At 35.9% G+C, this 21,339-nt stretch overlaps 1 protein-coding gene across 1 annotated transcript in view; it reads right to left on the bottom strand.

Annotated features, from left to right (window-relative positions):
- LOC145664278 (neprilysin-1-like) overlaps window positions 1-11,633 on the bottom strand; it is a 112,340-nt gene extending 100,707 nt beyond the window's left edge. The window contains exon 1 of the mRNA XM_081730811.1: window positions 11,208-11,633. Within this exon, the coding sequence (XP_081586937.1) occupies window positions 11,208-11,447 (240 nt within the window). The 5' untranslated portion in view covers window positions 11,448-11,633. The remainder of the gene's footprint in view (window positions 1-11,207) is intronic.
- Between the last annotated feature and the right edge of the window lie 9,706 nt (window positions 11,634-21,339).

Here is a 21,339-nt window from a genome sequence, read left to right as displayed (position 1 = left end):
TGAAGCTCTGGAAGAGAGTGATAGAAGCAAGTTTGAGAAAGAGTCTGAAATAAAGAGAATCAATCTGATTTGATGCCAGGACGATCGACAACGGATGCAATTTTTGCACTTAAGATGCTAATAGAAAAGTATAGAATACCGGAAGGACCTTGACCTTCATATGGTTTTCATCGACATAGAGAAAGCGTATGATAGAGCGCCATAGGATCTTATTTGGTGGCCACTGAAGAAAGAGTTTGTTCCGATGGGGAGATCGTGTTAAGAATGATATGGTGCAATGTAATGTCACAGTGGATAAGACACAAAATAGAAAAAGGTGCACAGCGATCCGAAAAGTCGTCTCCAGTTAGCTGGGGGAAAGGCTTAAAAGAAGACAATACGAATAAATCTTACGATTATAGAGTCTTTGTAACATACCATAATTGTACTATACGTCCCATAATTCACCACTTACGCAAGAAAAATTAGGGAATTTCAGGATCTGATTGCCATTAGTGTTCAGAAAATAAAGGTATGTCTTTAGTAATTTCCTTTTTAAAGTGGAACGATTTCGATTTGTAATTAACACATGGAGAAAGACACTTTATTATTTGTTTGTACTAATATGCAAGTATGTACTACAAAAAAGAAAAAGAATGTAGTCGCATTGCTTTTTACTTCAGACCATACTCTTTCCAGTCTTAGAATAAAGTGGATGTAAACAAACCCACCTGACTACCAGTGGATCGATGACCAGTGATTGGTTGTTGACCTCACTGCACTAATATTCTACTGCAATATAATCCCTACTAAAATAATAATTTCAAATGAAAATATCCGAATTTATCCTGTATTTTGTGATAATAAACGCAATATATATAATATTTAACAACAGATGTAGCTTTATTTCAACCTCACCTGTCCTTGGACATATAATATTTACATGCTTAAGCGTTCGCGCGCCGATCCCACTCATTTGAAATATTGTAGAATGCACAGAGTTCCATGGCGAAAAAGTGTTACAATAATCCACCTTCCTCTCGTTTTATAAAACACAAAAGATAAGAATAGGAACAGAGCCAATCTCGTTTATATAACGATTTAAGAAAATATGTATTTCCAACATAACAGTAGTCAGTGTTAGTGCGTTAATTATATACCAACCAACTGAGCCTTACACTTTGGAAATTATGCGACGACAATAAGCTAGCAGAAGATCTTGCTGTTTACGTCTCTCGCTGCCGAAACACGTGTGAGCCGCGGAGTAATACAGGGTTTTCATAAAGTCTGGACGGATTTAATTTGCTTATAATTTTCATAAAAATGCTTATAATGAAATCAAATAAAGTGCAAACGGTAGCGGAAGGATTAAATTTTTAGTTGGCAACACTGTTAGATAAGCTGTAACTCTGAACACGTTGAGAGAGGGAGAGGGAGGGCAAGGGTCAGTTTCTTACCAAATTCCATCCATTGTTGTTTTCATTGTTGTTTCAATGTTGACTGTTAAAAGTAAGTTGTAAGCTGTATTGGAATGTGTGTCTTTTAAAGAAATAAATAAATGAAAAACTCCTCTGAGAAGACTATTTTTTTTACCGTATCAAAGATGGCGTCGGTGAAAGAGAAAGCGCAATGTGTTCTGTGGTACGCAGAGCTAAAATCACCAATTCTGGTGTGTCGAAAGTTCACCAAAGAGTTCAAAAAGCCGGCACCGACTGAGAGTGCAATCCGAAAGTGGCATGCTAAGTTCTTGGAGACAGGAAGCGTCCTGGACCGTCCTCAAAGTGGGAGGCCGCCAACATCGCCTGCAACAGTGAGCAGGGTAAGGGAAAGCATCATCAACAGCCCACAGAAGTCGAATGTGTAGACGTAAATGGCGCCCAGTTGGAGGTGTGGCGGTGAATGAACTGAGCTGGTGCAGATTACAGGTAAAAATTTAATCCTTCCGCTACCGTTTGCACTTTATTTGATTTCAATATGAGCATTTTTATGTAAATTATAAGCGAATTAAATCCGTACAGACTTTATGAAAACCCTGTACCTTTCGCTTTGTTTACATATACTTTGTTTTAAGGCTGGAAAGATTTTAACTGAAATATACGTTCCTTGCAAGGTAGAATTTAATTCATGGAACATATTTCTGTCTCCTCTTCCACCTTAGGATACGTCCTTTTAAACAAAGTTACATGACAAAATCCACGGGCGTCTCTGGCGGGGGAGACAGGGAAGACGTGTCCCCCAATATTTTGTTGAGGAGATGAAATTCAATGTTGATCTATATGGAAGAAGTATAGAGAGGCAGAGCAAATGAATTAATATGTGTTGTTAAATATTAGATTGGTGTGATTGAAATGTTAGCCACTGTCAACGAAATGTGTATGTAGTATTTAAAAAGCTACATTTCTTGGTTAGCCAAAATAGTCTTGACTTCAGTCATACACTTTTGTCATTACTTAACCAGCAACAATTGGATTTCAAGTCGAACGAAGACTAGAGAAGGAAAAAATATATAGAAAGATGATCTGCGAATTGTAAAAGGAAATCTACAAAGACAGAGGGATATACAATAGAAGTAAACGGGACAAGAGGAATTGAAAAGAACAGGGAAATTTTAATAATGCATATGAAAGTAAAATTTCATGGAAATAGAAAGTAGTGAAGGAAAACTACTTTGACAATGTACAAACTAAAGATAGAAATGAACTTTTATTGAGAGAATTGCAGCTTGAGAAAGATGGAAAGAATACATTGAGGCAAGCAAGAATAAATTTTATATCTTGGGTATTAAAACAGAAAATGGAGTAAATTATGATAGCAAAGCAACTGGGAAGCTAAGGGACAAGTTCAAAAACATATAGCGAAATTAAGGACGAAAAGGTAGACAATATACACCACTTCATTAAAAATACAGGAGAAGAAGGAAAATGAAATATTCGAAATGTGTAATAAAATCAAGAATGTCATTTTAAGACTTTCAGAGAGTCAAAATTTTGTAAATTACCATTTACTAATAAATTTGGACGTAAATTCAGTTGGGGTCTAGTTGCATTCTAGTCGTACCCGTCCCCTCAGTTTTAAGTTGCCAGAGACTCCTATGTCAAAACCCCAGTTTGAGGTAGGTACTAAGTATGTTTAAAAGCTCATTTCAAACTGTTCAACTTGATCACAAACAACAGGTAACGGCGACTTAAACGTGTAGACTATAAAATCGTACCAATTCTTCATATTGACGAAACAACTAAAAGTCTGAGCAAAGTAAAGTCAAATGAACTAATAAATAGAAAAGATGTTCCAAAAGCGTCAGTTCTAGGACCTATACTCTTTCTTCTGTATCGTAATGATTTATCCTTAAATATAGAGAAGGGTAATATACTCCTTTTTGCTGATGATACAACAGTAATTGTAACTGAAAAAGACAGGGATAGCTTGCAAAATTCATTGATATTAGAATATCCCAACTTATGCATTGGTTTTCTGCAAATAAATTAAAACTAAATGCAGATAAAACAAAGTGTGCTTTCTACCATTTATCTCACAGGACATCACATTTACTACCAAAGATATCTATGAATAATGAAGTATGTACATTTACTAATATTGTAAAATTTTTAGGTAAGTATTTAGATGATAATTTTTCATGGCAAGAACAAGTAAAGAAACTAAGCAAAAAATTAATCCAGGCTATGTACATAATACGAACTCTAGTCTCAATACTGAATCTATAATGAATTCTATTCCTGCACAATGCCGTATTCTATTCTCATATTAAATACAGAATTGCCTTCTGGGGGTCTTCGCTGAAGCTTCAGAGTATATTCAAACAATATAAATGTGTCTTAAGAATCATTACTAAATCACCGAAACGCACCAACTGTAAGAAACTATTTGAATCATTGAATGTGATGACAGTTCCTTCTTTGTACATATTTGAAGTTCTGAAAATTACCTGGGATTATTTAGATAATATTAAAAGAGATGATGATACTTACAACTACCTTATGCGTTTAAAAGATAACTTATCTACTGTGTATCATAGAACATCTGCATACGGAAAATCACATATCTATATGGGTGTAAAATTGTATAATAAACTACATGGGTACATAAAAAATACTCATGAAAAGAGTTTCTTTTGTCAACTCAGTGCGCGAACTGCTATTAGAAAACACATTTTATACTTTAGGGGAGAGGAGGGGACATTGGTACGATTTTTATTTACCCGAGATTTTAGAACATATTGGCAGCTTGAGAAACATGATTTTTTTCCTACTTGAACTGTGATTCTTTAGCTACATTAACAATGTACAATATTGTTTCTACTAATGTCCTACCTGGAGTAAATTACATTTTACGAAAGGTCTGCAATCTGCACCAATCTTCCCCATGTGGGGGCAGATTGGTACTGGCTTGGGGCAGATTGGTACGAGCAAGGTGAAATATCACACAGACTTTTTGATAATAGAGATACCGTAATTTTTTGTTTTATTTTTCCGTGAAATATTTTGAAATATAATATTCTATTAAACTTCCACAAACTCAAGTATTTTAACAATAGATTTAAGGACCTACAGAAGCAAAAATGCAACATAAAAACATAACGTACTATAAATGAGGTTCTGTATCTATAATGAAAAATAGAAGTAAATAATCCAAGGGCTACCTACAATTTACAAAATTTTGAAATCTTTCATACCTCAACTACTAACTAGAAAATATGTTATAATTTTGGTTCGAGCTTCCCCTTGTCTCCAAAGGAGGCGGTGTTTTGTTATTATAAACGTAACTAAGAAAGTTCTGTCTCTTTTTCACCCACAACCTTCGAACATCGATAGTCACCTAAGATTACCTGGAAGATCAAAAAGAGTTCCATCAGCATCGACGACCTTCTGCCAACGCTTTGGAAAGCCATGGATTCCATCGCGATAGAACAAGTGGTAATCGGATGGTGCAATGTCCGGGGAGTATGGCGGATGCGGTAGTGTTTCCCATAAAAGGCATAGAATGGTGTCCCGGGTCATCCCAGTCACGTGGGGCTTAGCGTTGTCTTGTAACAGGAGGACCCCTTTGCGATTCAGATGTGCTGGCTCTAGAGTTTTGAGTTGTTCTTGAATACAAACCAACTGTTTACAGTGCACAGTTACATTGATGCTCTGACAAGCTGGTAGCAGTTCCCGATACACGATGCCACGAGCATTCCACCAAACACACAAAAGGATCTTCTTTCGGTGCAGTGCTGGTTTTGGCTGTTTTTGAAACGGTTCATGAGATACTAACCAACGATGACGGTGCCGTGGAGCTTCGTACAGGACCCACTTATCATATGTCAACACCCTTCCAGAAATTTCTCCTTCCTCAGGCAAGTTAGCAAAGAAACGCAGGTATCTGCTCACGTTGCATTCTGGCTCGGATCCAATCATGTGGAACCCATCGACCCAACTTGTAGTGCTTCCCAAGTTGGAGGTGCTGCCCAACGGTTTCTTCACTCACACTAAATTGTAGTTTCAGTTCCTCACATGTTTGGCCACTGTTCGCCTTAGTTGCTGCCTGAAGATCATTTTGTACATGTGTTGGTCTTCCGGCACGTGGTGCGTCTTCCAGTGTTTCGTCACCGTTTTTAAACTTGTTAAACCGCCGTTGCACTGTCCGCGTAGTCACGACACTCTCACAAAAGGCCTGGCATATTTTCTCCCTTGCTACAGCGACGTTTGACCGCAGTTTGAACTCGTACACTATACTCGCCCTTAGGGCTCTCTGTGGAGGTCCCATGTTTACTCTGTCCTTATGCAAGTTCACTGTGTAACTGAACTTCCACAATCAGGTAGTATGTTGGTATATCCACACCAACAATTGACCTTCGTTTTATCTCCATTATTGAACATTCACGGTGTGCGGGCCAATTGAACACAGACTTCCACAAAAAGCGACAGAACTTTCTTGCTTAGCTGGTCTTAAAGTTTCAAAAACTTCACCGAATAACTTTCAAATAGGTTGCTGAAAGTCGAATAAATATGACGCTTACTACACGTTGGCTTTTAGTGTCCCTGTACAAATATATATTTGAGGTTGATTTTGTTAGACATGTGCCTATTAAAATCACTCGCATGTTATGACCTAGGAGAAAGAATCTTCACGTTTTTGCTATCAAGGCTCCTAAATGGTTAAACAATTTTCCTTTCGAAAGTTTGTGTACCTATCGGCTATAGGCCCTACCTATAGTTCCGGAATGTCGGAAATATAATAATAGGAAAGTTCTCCATATTATTTTGGTTAATTTATTTTTATGCTTTGATTACGGAAATCAAGTGATCACACAAGAGATAGCCTACATATATTATTAGTAACTTTTTCTACTTGATGTTAATCACAACGAAAACTGTGATATATGGGATATGCACAAAGAGTAGTCTACTCTTATAATTACAAATGGAAAGGGTAGATTGGTACAGAGCAGGCACGTAGCCAAGGGGGGTCCGAGGGGTCCGGATCCCCCCTTTCGAGACTAGAAATGAAAAAAAAATAAGGAAGGAAGAAACAAAAGAAATGAGAAAAAGAAGGATCGCGTTAAAAAAAGTTCAGGAGGTTTTTAATTACTTTTTCTTATGAGGAGCTTTATTACTTGCAATACATGGTGGTGACGTAAGCGAGATATCCTGGAAGAGTCAGGGAATTTAAAATTTCTAGAAAAATTACGAAATTCTCAGAATTTCTACAAAAGTTACGGAATTCTCAGAATTTCTGCTACTAGTCAGGTAGATTTCAAGCTTCCGAAAGTATAGTACCGTTGTGTAACAGCATGGATATTTTTTTATCATAATTTTTCGTTATCGCATCCTTGCAGTATCAAACATGTTATTTCAAAACAATTTTCTACTGCTCCTTTAACCTGTCATTTGGAACAGACAGTAGTTGATGGAATAATAAAAACAAAAATTTATGTGGAAAGAAAGTTCTGTTAACATTTGATTCAACAGAAAGAGCAGATATTGTAAAATATTTTACAAGACATTATTGAGTATGTACTTTTTATAATAGTGAATATGTACTTTTTATAATAGTTGAGGACATAATGAAAGCAAAATTGTTATATTTGAATGAACAGGGTAAGACGTGAATATTATAAAATCTTTTTCAACACGTTTTTTTTTTATTATTATTATTTTACTCGAGATTTCTTCATAGTTTGTTATTAAAATACTTACCAACATATTTTCATTTTATCGTCCTAACAAACCAATATATGTTGATAGTAAAGTAGTTTAGATTGATCGAGCTCCTGGGCATTCAGAATTTCATGCCCCCCCCCCCTACCCGTGACGTAATCTTGCTAAACGAACCAATATATGTTCCAGTAAAATAGTTTAGAATGATCGAGCCTCTGGTGTGATGACCACAGTATTTCATGTCACGGACCCTCCCCTCTTCACGAAATCCTACGTGCCTGGTACAGAGCACTGGGGCCACATTGGTTCGTACCAATCCACCCCATATACATGTGTACTAATGTGCCCCAACCGAACTTCAGGATCATTAATTCCTATAACTGAAAAATTACTCCACGCAGGGCAATTGAACATAAATAAAATTACTTGTAAAGAATTACACTTTCATGCAACTTTCAAAAATCCAGTGCTTATTACAAATATAAGCTTACAAAGACATAAGTGAAAACTTACTTTTGCTCTAGAAATCAGTTTTTTTTCTGCACAGAGAAAAGAACGCTGCATCAATCCATCAACTATGCGTTACGATGTTCGTTTGTCACCAATGTTGCCAACACCAAACTGTTGTCCATTTACCTCTTCACAGTAGAAAAATATCTACCTCGTACCTATGTGCCCCGTGTACCACTGTCCCCCTCTCCCCTAAATGAATATCTTACCAGCAAATTTGGAATTCCAAAAATAATTAAATTCCAATTGTATATAACAGATGGTAAATACAAATATACAGTAATTAAAATAGTAATCAAGTCCAGAAACACACAGATACACAGACACACACACACACTATGTATATATATATTATTAAGATTATAGAATTGGTTTTGCCTATATCGATTTTCACAAGTTGATGAAAACAAGAGCATTGTAATTGTTCTAACAAGGAACATTCCCTCGGGATTCGTATAAAATTGATTCAATTTAATTTCTCTAGATGTAACTGGACATGTAACGAAAAAAATTGGATCAAATATTGGTTCTCTGACACATATTACCCAATCCGGCCGCCATATTGGATCCAACTTTCGATTTTTCAAATGGGAATAGATGCAAGTGGTATATCAAATTCATGTACAATTTTCTCGGGAATTCACTGGTGTAATGAATTTTATCGTAGCTTGTACAGTTTGGAAGGTATTGCATGTTAAATCCCTCCAGGCACTTCGCGAATAGACATTGCAGAGTAATATCAGTTACGCTTCTGTTTTTGATGTTGACAAATCAAAACTCCTACAATTGGAAAAGTACTGTAGGTATAAACAAACTCTTTACAACATTGGTGTCATAATCTTATTACATTTCTGTGAGTAATTGTTATTACTACAATCTTATACTCAGTGCTGTAGTCCTAAAATTTTCAGAGGGTATACGCTGTTTTATAATCATCTGTAATTGTCGTAAAAGACATAGAAGGCATTTTTAAATGAACATTGTAAAACTCATGTATTAATTAATTAAATTAAAATATAAAGGATATATTACTGTTGTATGGTCAAAAAGCATTTCATGATATTTTCTTGACAACACTCTTTACTTAAATCACCATTAATAACATAAATGAGTGTAGGTATGGAGAAGGAACCAACTCACTCAGAGGAGGAACAGAAAAAAGTCGAGCGCGATGTGCCAGAAGTAAGAAAATTGTGCCCAAATTTAACTCTAAAATTATTAAGACATGATTTTTTTTTTCAATTAATAGGTTCTGCATTGCTTAAAGTTATGTATTAACATTGGTGTGATATTGAAAATATTCATACCTTAGCTTTAAAATATCGAACAAGTTTGGTTCTCGTTAGCAAAGAGCAAAGTTTTAAGCAATTGAAATATCATAGTCATCGACCTTCAAAACGCTTGGATATCCTCTCAGAACAAAAATCCGCCATTTTGCATCGATCTATCCCCTCATCCTAAAACTAACAATTTTGTGTTTTGGTTCCTTCCTGTGTAATAACATCCAAGTAATAGTAGCTTGTAGCAACATCAATAATGAAAACCTTCTATAAATTAAAGCGTGACACTAAAAACGAATTTGTTCTCATGACTCATATATTTGAACACATGCTAAGAATATAAGAGAAAAATGGTGATATAGTCCCTTTATCATTGGAGTCATGCCTCGAATAAATAAATAAATAAATAAATAAATATAAATAAACGAATGAAAAGTAGAAAGTACTATACGCTTTGAAGCAAAGGGTATACGACGTGTACCGTCGTGTACCCTCGACTACAGCACTGCTTATATTATAACAAGGAAGAATTATATTATGGTCAAAATACCTAATGTAAATCGAGATACAATCTGATTTGGATGAAGACGTACCATTTCCATATTGACGTCTGTGTGTATGTACGTTCAGGGAATATTTAATCAACGATAAATCACGTAAAAGATTTCATATATACATGGGGCCTTGCACAACTTTCTATTTGGTTCAATATTCGGTGAAATGCCTGACATTTAGCATGTAATACTTTGCAAACGGTACAAGCTTCGGTAAAATTCATTACACCAGTGAATTTCCGAGAAAATTGTACATGGATTTGATGTATCACCTGCACCTATTCCCATTTGAAAAACCGAAAGTTGAATCCGATACGGCGGATCCAAGATGGCGACCAGGGTGGGTAACATGTGTCAGAGAAGCAATATTTGATCCAATTTGTTTTGTATATGCCAACATTCATGTGCAATTACATCTAAAAGAAATTAAAAGCAAATTTTGTGTCCGATTGTGATTGAATTTCGGATATATGAAGGAACATAAATATGCAAATTATCGGTATGGGGCACTAAAATAAGTACAATACACATTGGATAGCGGACAACTTTGCACTTGAATCAATTTTACACGAATCCCGAGGGGACACTTCGTGAATGGACCTTGTAAGTATTGTATAGAATATATGCATTGACGATTTCTATATCAGTTTATACAAACGTAGGCCTACATGTAACATGGTCCACAAAATGACTAATAAATCTAATCTTATCTAATAATAATATACCAAGGAAACATTAGGCCCCGCATAGCGTTGTCGCTAACGCTCTCACTTTTAGTGCAAGCGGTCCCGGATTCAGCTGAAAAAGTGTAACAGCTTTTTCAGGCAAACCTTTCTAAGCAAGGTTTTTCCTAGGTTTTCCTCATTCTCTCAAGGCAAATGCTGGGATAGTACCTAACATAACGGTCCCAGGTCATCTTTCTTCTTTTCTCATTTCTTTCTTCCTCCCAATTCCCCAGGAGTTATGGGGGATATGGGAGGGCATTCCCCCCAACTTTTTGCCAAAAAATAAAAATGCTTCTTATAAAATCCTTCGATTCTCATTTGTATTTACTGTCCCCCCCCTGAGCAGACAATTCCTAACTCCGCCCATGGTGACGGGCTAACATGACCTAAGTGTCGAAAACCAAGAAATATAATCCCTAATCCTAATCCTAACCAATGAAAAATGTGATTCGGTTACTCTTGCCCCTCCCCCATCTGCTTCCCAAAACAACATTGAATAAAAATTTAGTTCATAAAAACGTTTCGACCACTGCAATGGGGCCGGCAAAGTGGAATAGGGAATCGAGGAAAAAATAGTTGAGATTTTTACATTAGTCATCAGTTGCAAAAGATAACAAGAATAAGCACTTTATTATTTATACAAGAAAAACACGTTTTAACCGACGTGAAAAGAGTAGGGTATCGAGAGGCAGAATAATTGGATACATTTGTAAAATACACTGCTCATTTTTTTTTTTTTTTTTTTTTGGAGGAGGAGGGGGCATAACAGTAGGACACTTTTGGGGTTGGCTCATGGATATGGGCACCCCTGGACCAATGTTGGCAAAATCTACCAGCACAGGGAACATGTATGGGGTCAACCTTCTTAGGCCGTTTCTAAAGTCCTGGTGGGATATATAATAATTATTATTTTTTTAAAAAAATGATACGTTTCTTATGAATAATGACAATCTTTTAATTGAGAGTGCACACTAGCTTTATAGAGAAGTTTTGTTTACGTACCCCAGGTTCAGTCTGTTGCCTATCACTAAGCTGACAGTCTGAAGTTCGATCCTCTGTAGGTTCACTCAGAGCCTGTTTAATATTGAGAAACAAAGGTGAAACGACGAGAACAGCTGTTATCACTGACACCACAATCAAAATGAGAACTTTGTTCATGACACCTCGAAGTCTGGGGCATCGTTGCCATCTCTCTGCAGGCTCCTCGACGCTAAACCTCGCGCTTCCGTTGCTGTTCTCCATTGCGACAGATCAACCGGCGCCATCACAAAAGCCCCAACTCATAGCAGCAGCTCCTGCGGCTACTCTTCCTCGATAGTGGCAGCGACATTGCAGTCTCCCTTTCACACGACAGTAACGACGTCGGCTCGATTCCCGCTTCCTCGGCTCGCCTCGCTGTCTCTAGAGAAGGTTTCCACCCCCTCCTTCGCCACGCCAACCTCAACACAGGAATCGATTTAGCTGCGATTGTGACGTCACTACATCGTCTGCTCCCGCTGTTTCTAGATGGCACTCTATACGTTCGTTGATTGAGACATTCGCCTCTTTTTTTTTTTAAATTCCGTAATTCTCTTCTTTTTTCTCTCTTTTTCTGGAAACGGATACATCGCGTGTCGATACTCATCTTCCTAGTTCCTGTTTCTATACATCATAAAGATACATGAACTTAACCTATTTTTATATCATTCATTTTTATCACAAACTTTTATTTCATTCATTTTTATCGCGCACCTTCAAAACAAAATAGGAATAGATTTCACCCTTGTTCTTAAATTAGAACACATACTTTCACTATCTTCTTTTTATATATAATAATAATAATAATAATAATAATAATAATAATAATAATAATAATAATAATAATAATAATAATAATAATAATAATAATAATAATAATAATAATATGGAGTTTAGAAAGTCTTACGAACAGAGGAAAAAAATTTGACAAAAAGTATGCAGGCAAAAAAATAAAAATTAGATAATGTATATATCAGTGAATATTGTTTACGAAACACACATTTTAAAGTACCGTACCAAATTATAGCATAAGAAATAGCAGATTTTAGTTCCTCTGAATTGGAAATGTGAAATTTTAAAAAGTTTGACAGATTCTTTAAGTACATAAATTTTAGACTGACTCTATTCAGCAAGTGAAAATTTTATGAGATCTAACTGATAGTTTAGACGTTTAGAAATATTAAGCTAAAATGTAACTTCAAAACTGCTCTGTTTAATTGACATTTATCTGCATTGAGTTTTATTTTAATGTTCATCTTTTTACTGTTTTCTTTATTATTACTATCATAATCATTAGTATTATTATTCCACTGTAATGTAGTACTCTGATACCACATAATGTGCTGTATTTTTGGCAACAAGCTGTTCGCTGTACTGAAATAATAATAATAATAATAATAATAATAATAATAATAATAATAATAATAATAATAATAATAATAATAATAATAATAATAATAATAATAATAATAATAATAATAATTATTATTATTATTATTATTATTATTATTATTATATTATTATTATTATTATTATTAGTAGTAGTAGTAGTAGTAGTAGTAGTAGTAGTAAAATTCTAGATACAACAGACGTAAGGAAGGCACTTTTGCACTAAGAATATTGACAATTGAACGTGGAAACGAATATTTCTGAAGAAAGTCTGACAGGCCGAATACGAAACATCCCAATTGTTTACAGTGGCCCCACGTAGCGTAGTCTCTAACGCTCTCGCCTTCGGTGCGAACGGTCCCGGGTTCGATTCCCGGTGGGGGCGCTCGGTCAAAAAAGTGTACAACGCTTTTTCAGGCCAGCCACCCTGAATGAGGTTTTCCTGTTTTTTTTCTCATTCACAGCAGGCAAATGCCGGGGTGGTACCCAACTTATAGGTCCTAGGCCGCTTCCCTTTCCCTGGATTGTGTGCTCTACGAGGGACGTCATCCCTCAAAACGTGAAGGGCTAAATGGCCTTAGATGCCGAAAGCCTAGAAATCTAAACCCTAAACCCAATTGTTTACAAAAAAAAAAAAAAAACTAAGTTTACTCATATCTTTGTATATGGTTTCCTCTCCGTCTGCGGAGAAATTCACAAATTGTGTAAGTCCACATCAACTTCGACCTGTACGAAACAAAAAATAAATTCCGTCAATAACTGATTAGCAGTGTTGGAGATACGGGTTCGATTCCCGATGGATGTTCATAGAGTTCAAATCCGAGCTTTACATACATTTCTGCCTGTTATCTGTGTGTTGAAACGTGATGTTAGGCAAAAAAAAAAAAATAATCAAGTAAATAATAAAAATAAAATAAAATGAAAAATAAAAAATAAAAATTAAAAAAAGAATATTATAGTTTATATTATTGAACTATCAAAACTCCGTGGCGTTATTGTTTTTGTTTATATAGGGCACTGGCTGGGTACAAGTCTTTTCTTTGGGCGATGTAATGTAATCAGCAATTTTGGTTCCGACTTTAAATTTACGATAACATTTCTATCATAATTTTAGCGTATATGGAAAGAAATGTCGTAGATGAGACATATATCCATCAAGAGATCTCGTTGAGCTGAACAAAATGACATCATTGAGAATTAATTCTGAAGCGTAATTTTCGAGAAAATCGACAAAAAAGAATTTTAATCTTCATTGGGTTCAAAACCTGGTCATATGCGGTACTGTTCGGAACTTTTCCTTGTACAGTGGGACATTTGCGGTACTGTTCAAAACTTTTCCTTATACAGTGGGACATTTGCGGTACTGTTCAAAACTTTTCCTTATACACTGGAACATTTGCGGTACTGTTCAAAACTTTTCCTTATACAGTGGGACATTTGCGGTACTGTCCAAAACTTTTCCTTATACAGTGGGACATTTGTGGTACTGTTCAAAACTTTTCCTTATACAGTGGGGCATTTGCGCTACACACTATGGAACTTGTGTACATTCTGAATATAAATGACGAGACAAAATTGGTGCTTGCAGATTATCCACTGAGGAAGGAAGAATGTTAATATTTTGCACTGCGAAAGAAAGACAGCATGCAACTTGTAGGGAAATGAAATGGTTGGCAACGAGAAACTTAAGTTTTTAACGCCAAGTATGTGATGTTTAAAAGAAGAAGAAGAACTATGTTATCATATTGTTTATGGATAATTAAGAATGTAATGGCTAATAAGTTAAGGCGCTAGGAGCTGAGTAATTTATGATAAGATGGCGGAATAAGTGATCCTCAATTTAAGAGAGAGTTTAGTGCTTGTAGAAGTGTTATTTGGTAATAATTAAGGTAATAGTATACATGAGAACCCCCTGATCTGCGTTTCTTCTGTGTTCTATTACCACTTCTACATGAAATACTATAAATTTTCTACGTAGTGCAATAGTAAGAAGTATCCATGTGCACAAGACATGCGATATGCGTTAAATTCACCCCCCCCCACACACACACACATAGTCATAGATAAAGTACAAGGGCACTACACATGCAGATATAAAGTACAGGTACGTTCTTTTTTATTTTCGTATCAGCGGCGTAGCATAAGGGAACGCTGGTATGCCCGGCATCCCCTGTTAATAACAAAAAAATACGTATTTCATTGTATATAAATTGTTTATTTGTAATTATCACAATTATTTCCACTGCAATCTTCTGGATGTGCTCTCTCGCTTTACTTTGACAAGCGGAACCTACGCATGCGCGTCACTCAGATACACATTTTCTGTCTTTCCTCTTGTCGTATGCTATGTTCCTCGGGCATCCAGGCCTACTGCAAGCAACGGAGTTTTCGTCTGCTTTCTGTCGAATGCGCATGCGCAACTACTTGCTTTCCACTCCTCTACACCCCTTGCAACTCAACATTTTGCTTTAGATATACGCTGGCGTATTGAAGTATTTCCAACTCTATATATCTTGAACTAAGTTATAGTTTCTGTACAGAACGTACGTGCGCTAACATCAAGGAGATTAAACAAAACAGAAATGGTTACTTCAATGCCTTTTTGAAGCATGCCGGTTATGTAAATAATAGTATAAAAATAGTTATGCTTTATCGTAATTAAATACATCGTAATTTAATCGTAATTAAAGGCAAACTATTAATCTTTATCATAAATACATAATATGTCCAGTGGCCAGGAACTCCTTGAGGGAGCTCGCACACACAAGCATCACGGTCACCGATCTGGTAGGCCAAGAGAGCCAGCATTCTCCGCCCCTCGCAAAGATTGCTTGGGCCCTTCAGTTATTGGCACATATCCCGGGGAGATGAGGGGGACATGTCCTCTCCATCCGATTTGAAATTGTGATGATTTGTATCCGAATGCCACAAAGGAAAGTGAGATGAAATTGAAGTCCCTTGACTTGTTTCATTTTTAAAAAAGAATCGTATTCTTTAATATTTCATTGTCATTAATTATTGTTAGTCTATTTTCAACTATTTGTTTAATTCCTGTAACGATTCCTATAATGCTACTGAGATCATCATCATTTTGTTCAAACAAGAGTATTGTTGCACCATACATAGTTGGTTTGTTTCATAGTTTTGGGGAAGTCATTATTTATATTATTACAAAACAAGTGTCCTAAAATTTTAATGTATATCATTGTGGATGCGTAAATAGAAACATATCAATTATAAATATGCATGTATTCAGATTTCAGAATGTGTTCACGATATTGATTTGTAATAAATTTCATCTACATCGCCTGGTATATAATATACAACAGGTTCACCTCAGAAATCAGATTCATCTACCGTAATATGAGTCTCATCTCCCCTCCCCCAGAATAAGTCTCAAATATGCTCTCCTCCCTCAAATCTGCCCTCCTCCCAATGTTAAGGATAACTATGCTCTTCTGATCCTCCACAGCATAGTTTTTCAACTCCATGAATATTTTGAACATCACTTTTTAAAAAAATGGAAACGGTCTTACCCGTTCCCCGAATGTTGAAAACAGATTTGCGCCCCTGCCTTCAGTATCTGGATATCTGACAACGAAATACATACACAGAAACAGGCCCCCAGAGTTGGTTTAAGTGCTTTCTATTTGCATCTTCAAATGATATACGTATACACTCAGGACCATATTCACGAATGGGGGACTGAGTTCCGAACCCAAGATGACAAATTTGTGGGGGCGAGTTTTTCAAGAACGAGATTGAAGTATGATATGGGGAGAAAGAAGCTGCCCATGGGAACTATGCTGAAAACAATGTTTATACAACAGTGGGGCTGAGTTTTCTCGTCACAACGCTAGTGGCAAGAAGAAGCTGAGACAATTGCTTATTGGCTTCTAACGTAATCCACGCATTTGCTTCTGTATGCCCCACTAGGCCACCAATTAGGGGGCCTCCCTTCTAAATTTTTTATAACCCTATGTTTCCCATCGGTATAGCTATGTATTGCTAATTTTAGTAGTATTGTATCGCACAAGTGACTAACTTTGGCATCCCCATTTCAGAATACCACGCTACGCTACTGTTTCGTATCAGTCGATAAATAAATAAAAGTCGCTTTGTTACCCCCTTTGTAAGTTCGTACATACTCAATGAATAATCCCTAAAAGTATGAGCGTCCTGCTCCTTCGGGAACTAATGCAGCTTCATGTATACTATATCCATAATTAAACGTGTGATATGATCAAAGATGGAGTTGTAATTACAGATATACAATTTAGTTATTGTCCATTGTACAAGTTAAGCCTAACCCGCATTATAGTTGAATTTTCATCATTATCACAACCCGAGCACATTACGTTTTTCATGGATGGAACATTTAAGTGTTGTAGTCGGCAGTTTGCCCAATTAAATAGAATACACGCAGACATCGGAAGTAATTTGGAGGAAACAAACATGCCCATTTGATCTTCAGCCTTTTATCAACAAGAGCTAGTAAGACATATCAGGGATTTTTTAGTTTGGTGAAGGCTAATATTAATGATTGGAATCCGAAATTAATTAATTGGATTTTGAGCAAGCTGCAATAGGTCTAAAAACACTGTTGCCGCAAAGGCACATGATTGGGTACAATTTCCATTTTAATCAGTGCTTGTTAAGGACGGTTCAGGAAAGTTGGAGTAATTTTGGTTTCTCCCAGAAGAGAAGCTATCTACTAATGTACTAATTTAACTCTATTATATATCATGAAAATAAATTACTAAATCATTGAACGTTAATTTTGACTTTGTCTCAGATACTTATTCCGAGCTTGATCTGACCAAAAATAACTAAATATGCTCATAACAATGGACAACTACATCCTAAATGAGTGACTTGTTACAAATCACTCTGCTAGCAAGTTGCTCTTTGGCTAATCCTGTAATACTTATGCGTAATTACAAATATCTCAATGTGTTAAAAATGAAGAAAGAAGAATATTCTATTTCAACTCTGACTAACCATTGGCAAATCGTTATCAGAAAACTGTTAAGAAAAACTATAAAATATAAAATAAAACAAAAAAATATATATATAAATACTTATAGGAGTTTCCCTTAAATATCATGGTCAGACGTTCGACCAATCAGAGATAAGAATTTGTTTACATTTCCAGTTTTCATCAACCACAAACAAGAAGCATTTGTTTACATCTTTTAGATGTGTTACCATGTATCCTAGTAGCTGTTCTTTCACTTTTCTGCATAATTGATTATATATTTACATTTACATGTTCTTAGGTGCTATGAGAAAGGTTTGTATGTATGTATGTATGGTGGGTTAACCCTTTAACGCACCATTTTTCGATCAAAGTGATTTTTTTAAAAAATGGAGTGGTTTTTGTGGCGGAAACAAGGGATTTTTTAGAAACAATTAATGCAAATAATATGTGGTCTATGGGATATTTTATGGTGTTTGCATATAGGATCTATACAAAGTTGCGCGTTGACATCTGCAAAGTCCACTAAAACCAGATAGAACCAATAAAACGCGACGAATGTAAGCGTACTTGCACTTTTGCACTTATTACACTTGTGTCTAACATAGAAAAAAAAAAAAAACAGTTCAAAACATGTACAACTAAACGAGCAAAGAAAGTTCAAAGATGACAAGATGGCAACTCTGCATGCAGCAAGTAATACAGACAAACACTGGCTTACTATGACATCTAGCGAGAAATTCAGAACTTCATTAGTGAAAAGGCATCTTAGCTGATACGCAAAGCTGCTTTTCTATGTCCGAACTAGAAACTACATGGTGCAATATAATTTCAAATTAAACTTTGCATATATGCAATCCTGCGCGCTAAAGGGTTAATAATGGTCTTATATTATGAAATAATTTTAGTCTGCTTTTAGTATTCAAAAAGCAAGGGTGCCCTGAAAAAAATCATATTATTCCCCATATAACCTCTTGCTGGCAATACCAATGTGATAAAACTTGGTTTTTGTGTAGTAATTGATACTGTGCACCTATCCTCTAACTGAAGACCCGAAAATATCCTCTCTCAGCTTGGAGAATAAAAAGTTGCTTTGAATATTACCGCAAAGGTACCAGTACCACAAATATCGATACTCAGAGTACCGCAAATGTCGATACCGCAAGAGTTGCGCTTTGCACTGAAATAGACGCTGTCTGTTGTTTGTGCACCACGGAAAACAGCTTACCCTTTTTCATGTATCTTGAAACATAACTCCGGTATCAAGGTTTTATCATGTCCCATTGATTAAGAGACGATCCCCAATGGGATAGGAGAGTTCAAAAGATATGCCAAAAATAGACTTCGAGTTTCTATAATTACGCTTTCATTAAAATGCGTATCCTAAGGGCAAAAGGAGTTCAAATATTTTCCAGAAACCTATTCTTCCCGTTAGGGACGTACGCAGGGGGTGGGTCCTGGTGGTCCGGACCCCTCCCGAAATTTCGACTTTTGTGTAAATTTAGCCTAATTTTAGGGGCATTTTAGGAATTTTAATACAAAATATCCTCATATTGAGTTTGGACCCCTCCCGAAATAAATTCCTGCGTACGCTACTGCTTCCCGTGCAAGGAACAGACATTTCTGCTACTTTCCTTATAAAGCTATAGGAACATAATTGTGCCTTCTACATAATATATATACAGACGCGGATCCAGGATATGATCAAGGAAGGGGCTAAACCATAATTTGCCGCTGTATTCGTGTAAAGAAAGTAGGATAGAAACTCATTTTATCCAGTGTAAATCTGAGCATCAAGGGGACTATAGCTACAAAGTTTAACAGAAAATAAAGTCATAAAAAAAACTTTTCCCATCTTTTGTGCAGACACTCTGAGATTTAGTATGTTTTTTATTGAACAGTTAACAACTCAAACCACGGCACTTTGCTATAACTTCGCTTGTTACAACTTCGAGCAATATAAGTTAGAAAGTTGTCAAGTTTGTTTATTCCTGATGTAGACGATTCTTTTGGTATGAAGCAGAAGTTTCTTCTAGATTAGGCCACAATAATTTTTTTTTTACATACTATCAACCCTAAATATCCTCTTTCTTGCTTTAGTTACTTTTTCTTTAAAAAAAAAATACACATCTTGGATTTTAATATTTTAGTATTTTCAACACAGCATACCATTCGAATATTTTATCACTTAGCGTTTTTCTCTCCTTGCTAGTTCATAAAGAAGGTCCGGAACGAAGTGTGCAATTTACGTTTTCCTAAAGTTATTTAAAGTGGTTTACTACGTATGTATGAAAATCCATATTATAGTATTATTATTACAATACTATTACAATAGTACAATAGTACAGCCAGCCACAAAAGTAATCCCCCCCCTAAGCGTTCTAATTCCATTACTTGGGGTCCAAGTTATTTGCGGTTGAGAGAACGCCTAGACAGATGCAACCCAAATTACACGTAACTTATCTCGGCACTAACAGCAGTTGGTAGCACTGAGTCAGGTCTTTATGCAAGTAAAATTGTGAGTAGATGACGCACGAAACATTTCTCCATTCTGAGATCAATTTCTCTGGTTCAGAGCGTGTTGTCCAATGAACATCATATATTAATCTCGGTATTGCTGTGGATGTAATGTATTTTTCATTATAATCAAAGAAATAAAAACACTGATCACATATAAATCAGAAAATGCTTGAAAGTAGATGAAACTATCAAATCTAGAACAACTACTGGAAATAACTTTGTAAACGATTGCCTCCATTGAGAGACCTTCTCCAATTCTCCTTATTCCAACATCTTCTTCTTTCTGGAGGAGAGAAGATCTTACTTATCACACTGAGTATGCATTGAAATTGAAACAGGAACACTTGAAAAAGCTTCAGCCTGGCCGGGACTAGAATCCGGGTCCACCAAATAGAAGTTCAATGCTCTAACCACTCACCCACCGTGCCATTTATACTTCCACCCAAACTAATACCTAGTTAAAATCGTTTCATGGAAAAGCATAAACAAGATACTCAAATATAACAAAAACAAGCAAAATATAAATAAAATATAAATAAAAATATAAATAAAATATAAGCAATTTGTGTAAGTGTCTTAATCACTTATTCGAGATTTCCTTGTTTAACTCAAAAACAAGTTATATAGACGTTCCTTAATGAGGAAAGTATCACGAAACGTTCTTCAAGTTGAGACTACGCCACTGGCAGAGCCATAACTTGTGGTGGCAGGGGGCAACTGCTTCCCCAGAGAATCTCCCCGCCGTTCGAGGGGACCCATTTTCAGACAAAATTTTCTTACTCCATATACCAGCGTTTCCCAACTGGTGTGCCGCGAATAGGCCGCTGGTGTGCCGCGAGGAAAACGAAACATAATTATTAATTCTATTGCAATTAAATTGCAAGACATTGTGTCTCACATTATATTTGTGAGGGAAAATGTATATTTGTGTTTCACATTACTTTGAGCGTCTGTTATGAATCTGTTCCATACTGTGTTACTATTCTGTACATTTTTAATGTTAAAAAGGTATTTGTTATTATTGTTATCACCATTATTGCTTCTTTATTGCTGCAGACTATTTCGTAACTTGAAATTTTAAAATATTATTCAATCATTTCGAAAAAGCAAACCTGCATACAAATTACTTTCATCTGTGTTTTAAAAGTACAAGAGATTGGTTTGTTCGTCCGTTATTTAGTGATCTTCCTTCTTAGTGAAAGGCTGGATACAATTTTCGAAAGAGAAAGT

Source organism: Thermobia domestica, chromosome 11, assembly GCF_964235325.1.
Source record: "Thermobia domestica chromosome 11, izTheDome1.hap1.1, whole genome shotgun sequence".
Lineage (NCBI taxonomy): Eukaryota > Metazoa > Arthropoda > Insecta > Zygentoma > Lepismatidae > Thermobia > Thermobia domestica.
The sequence above is the reverse complement of the archived record's forward strand: the minus strand, read 5'-3'. Positions and strand labels throughout refer to the sequence as shown.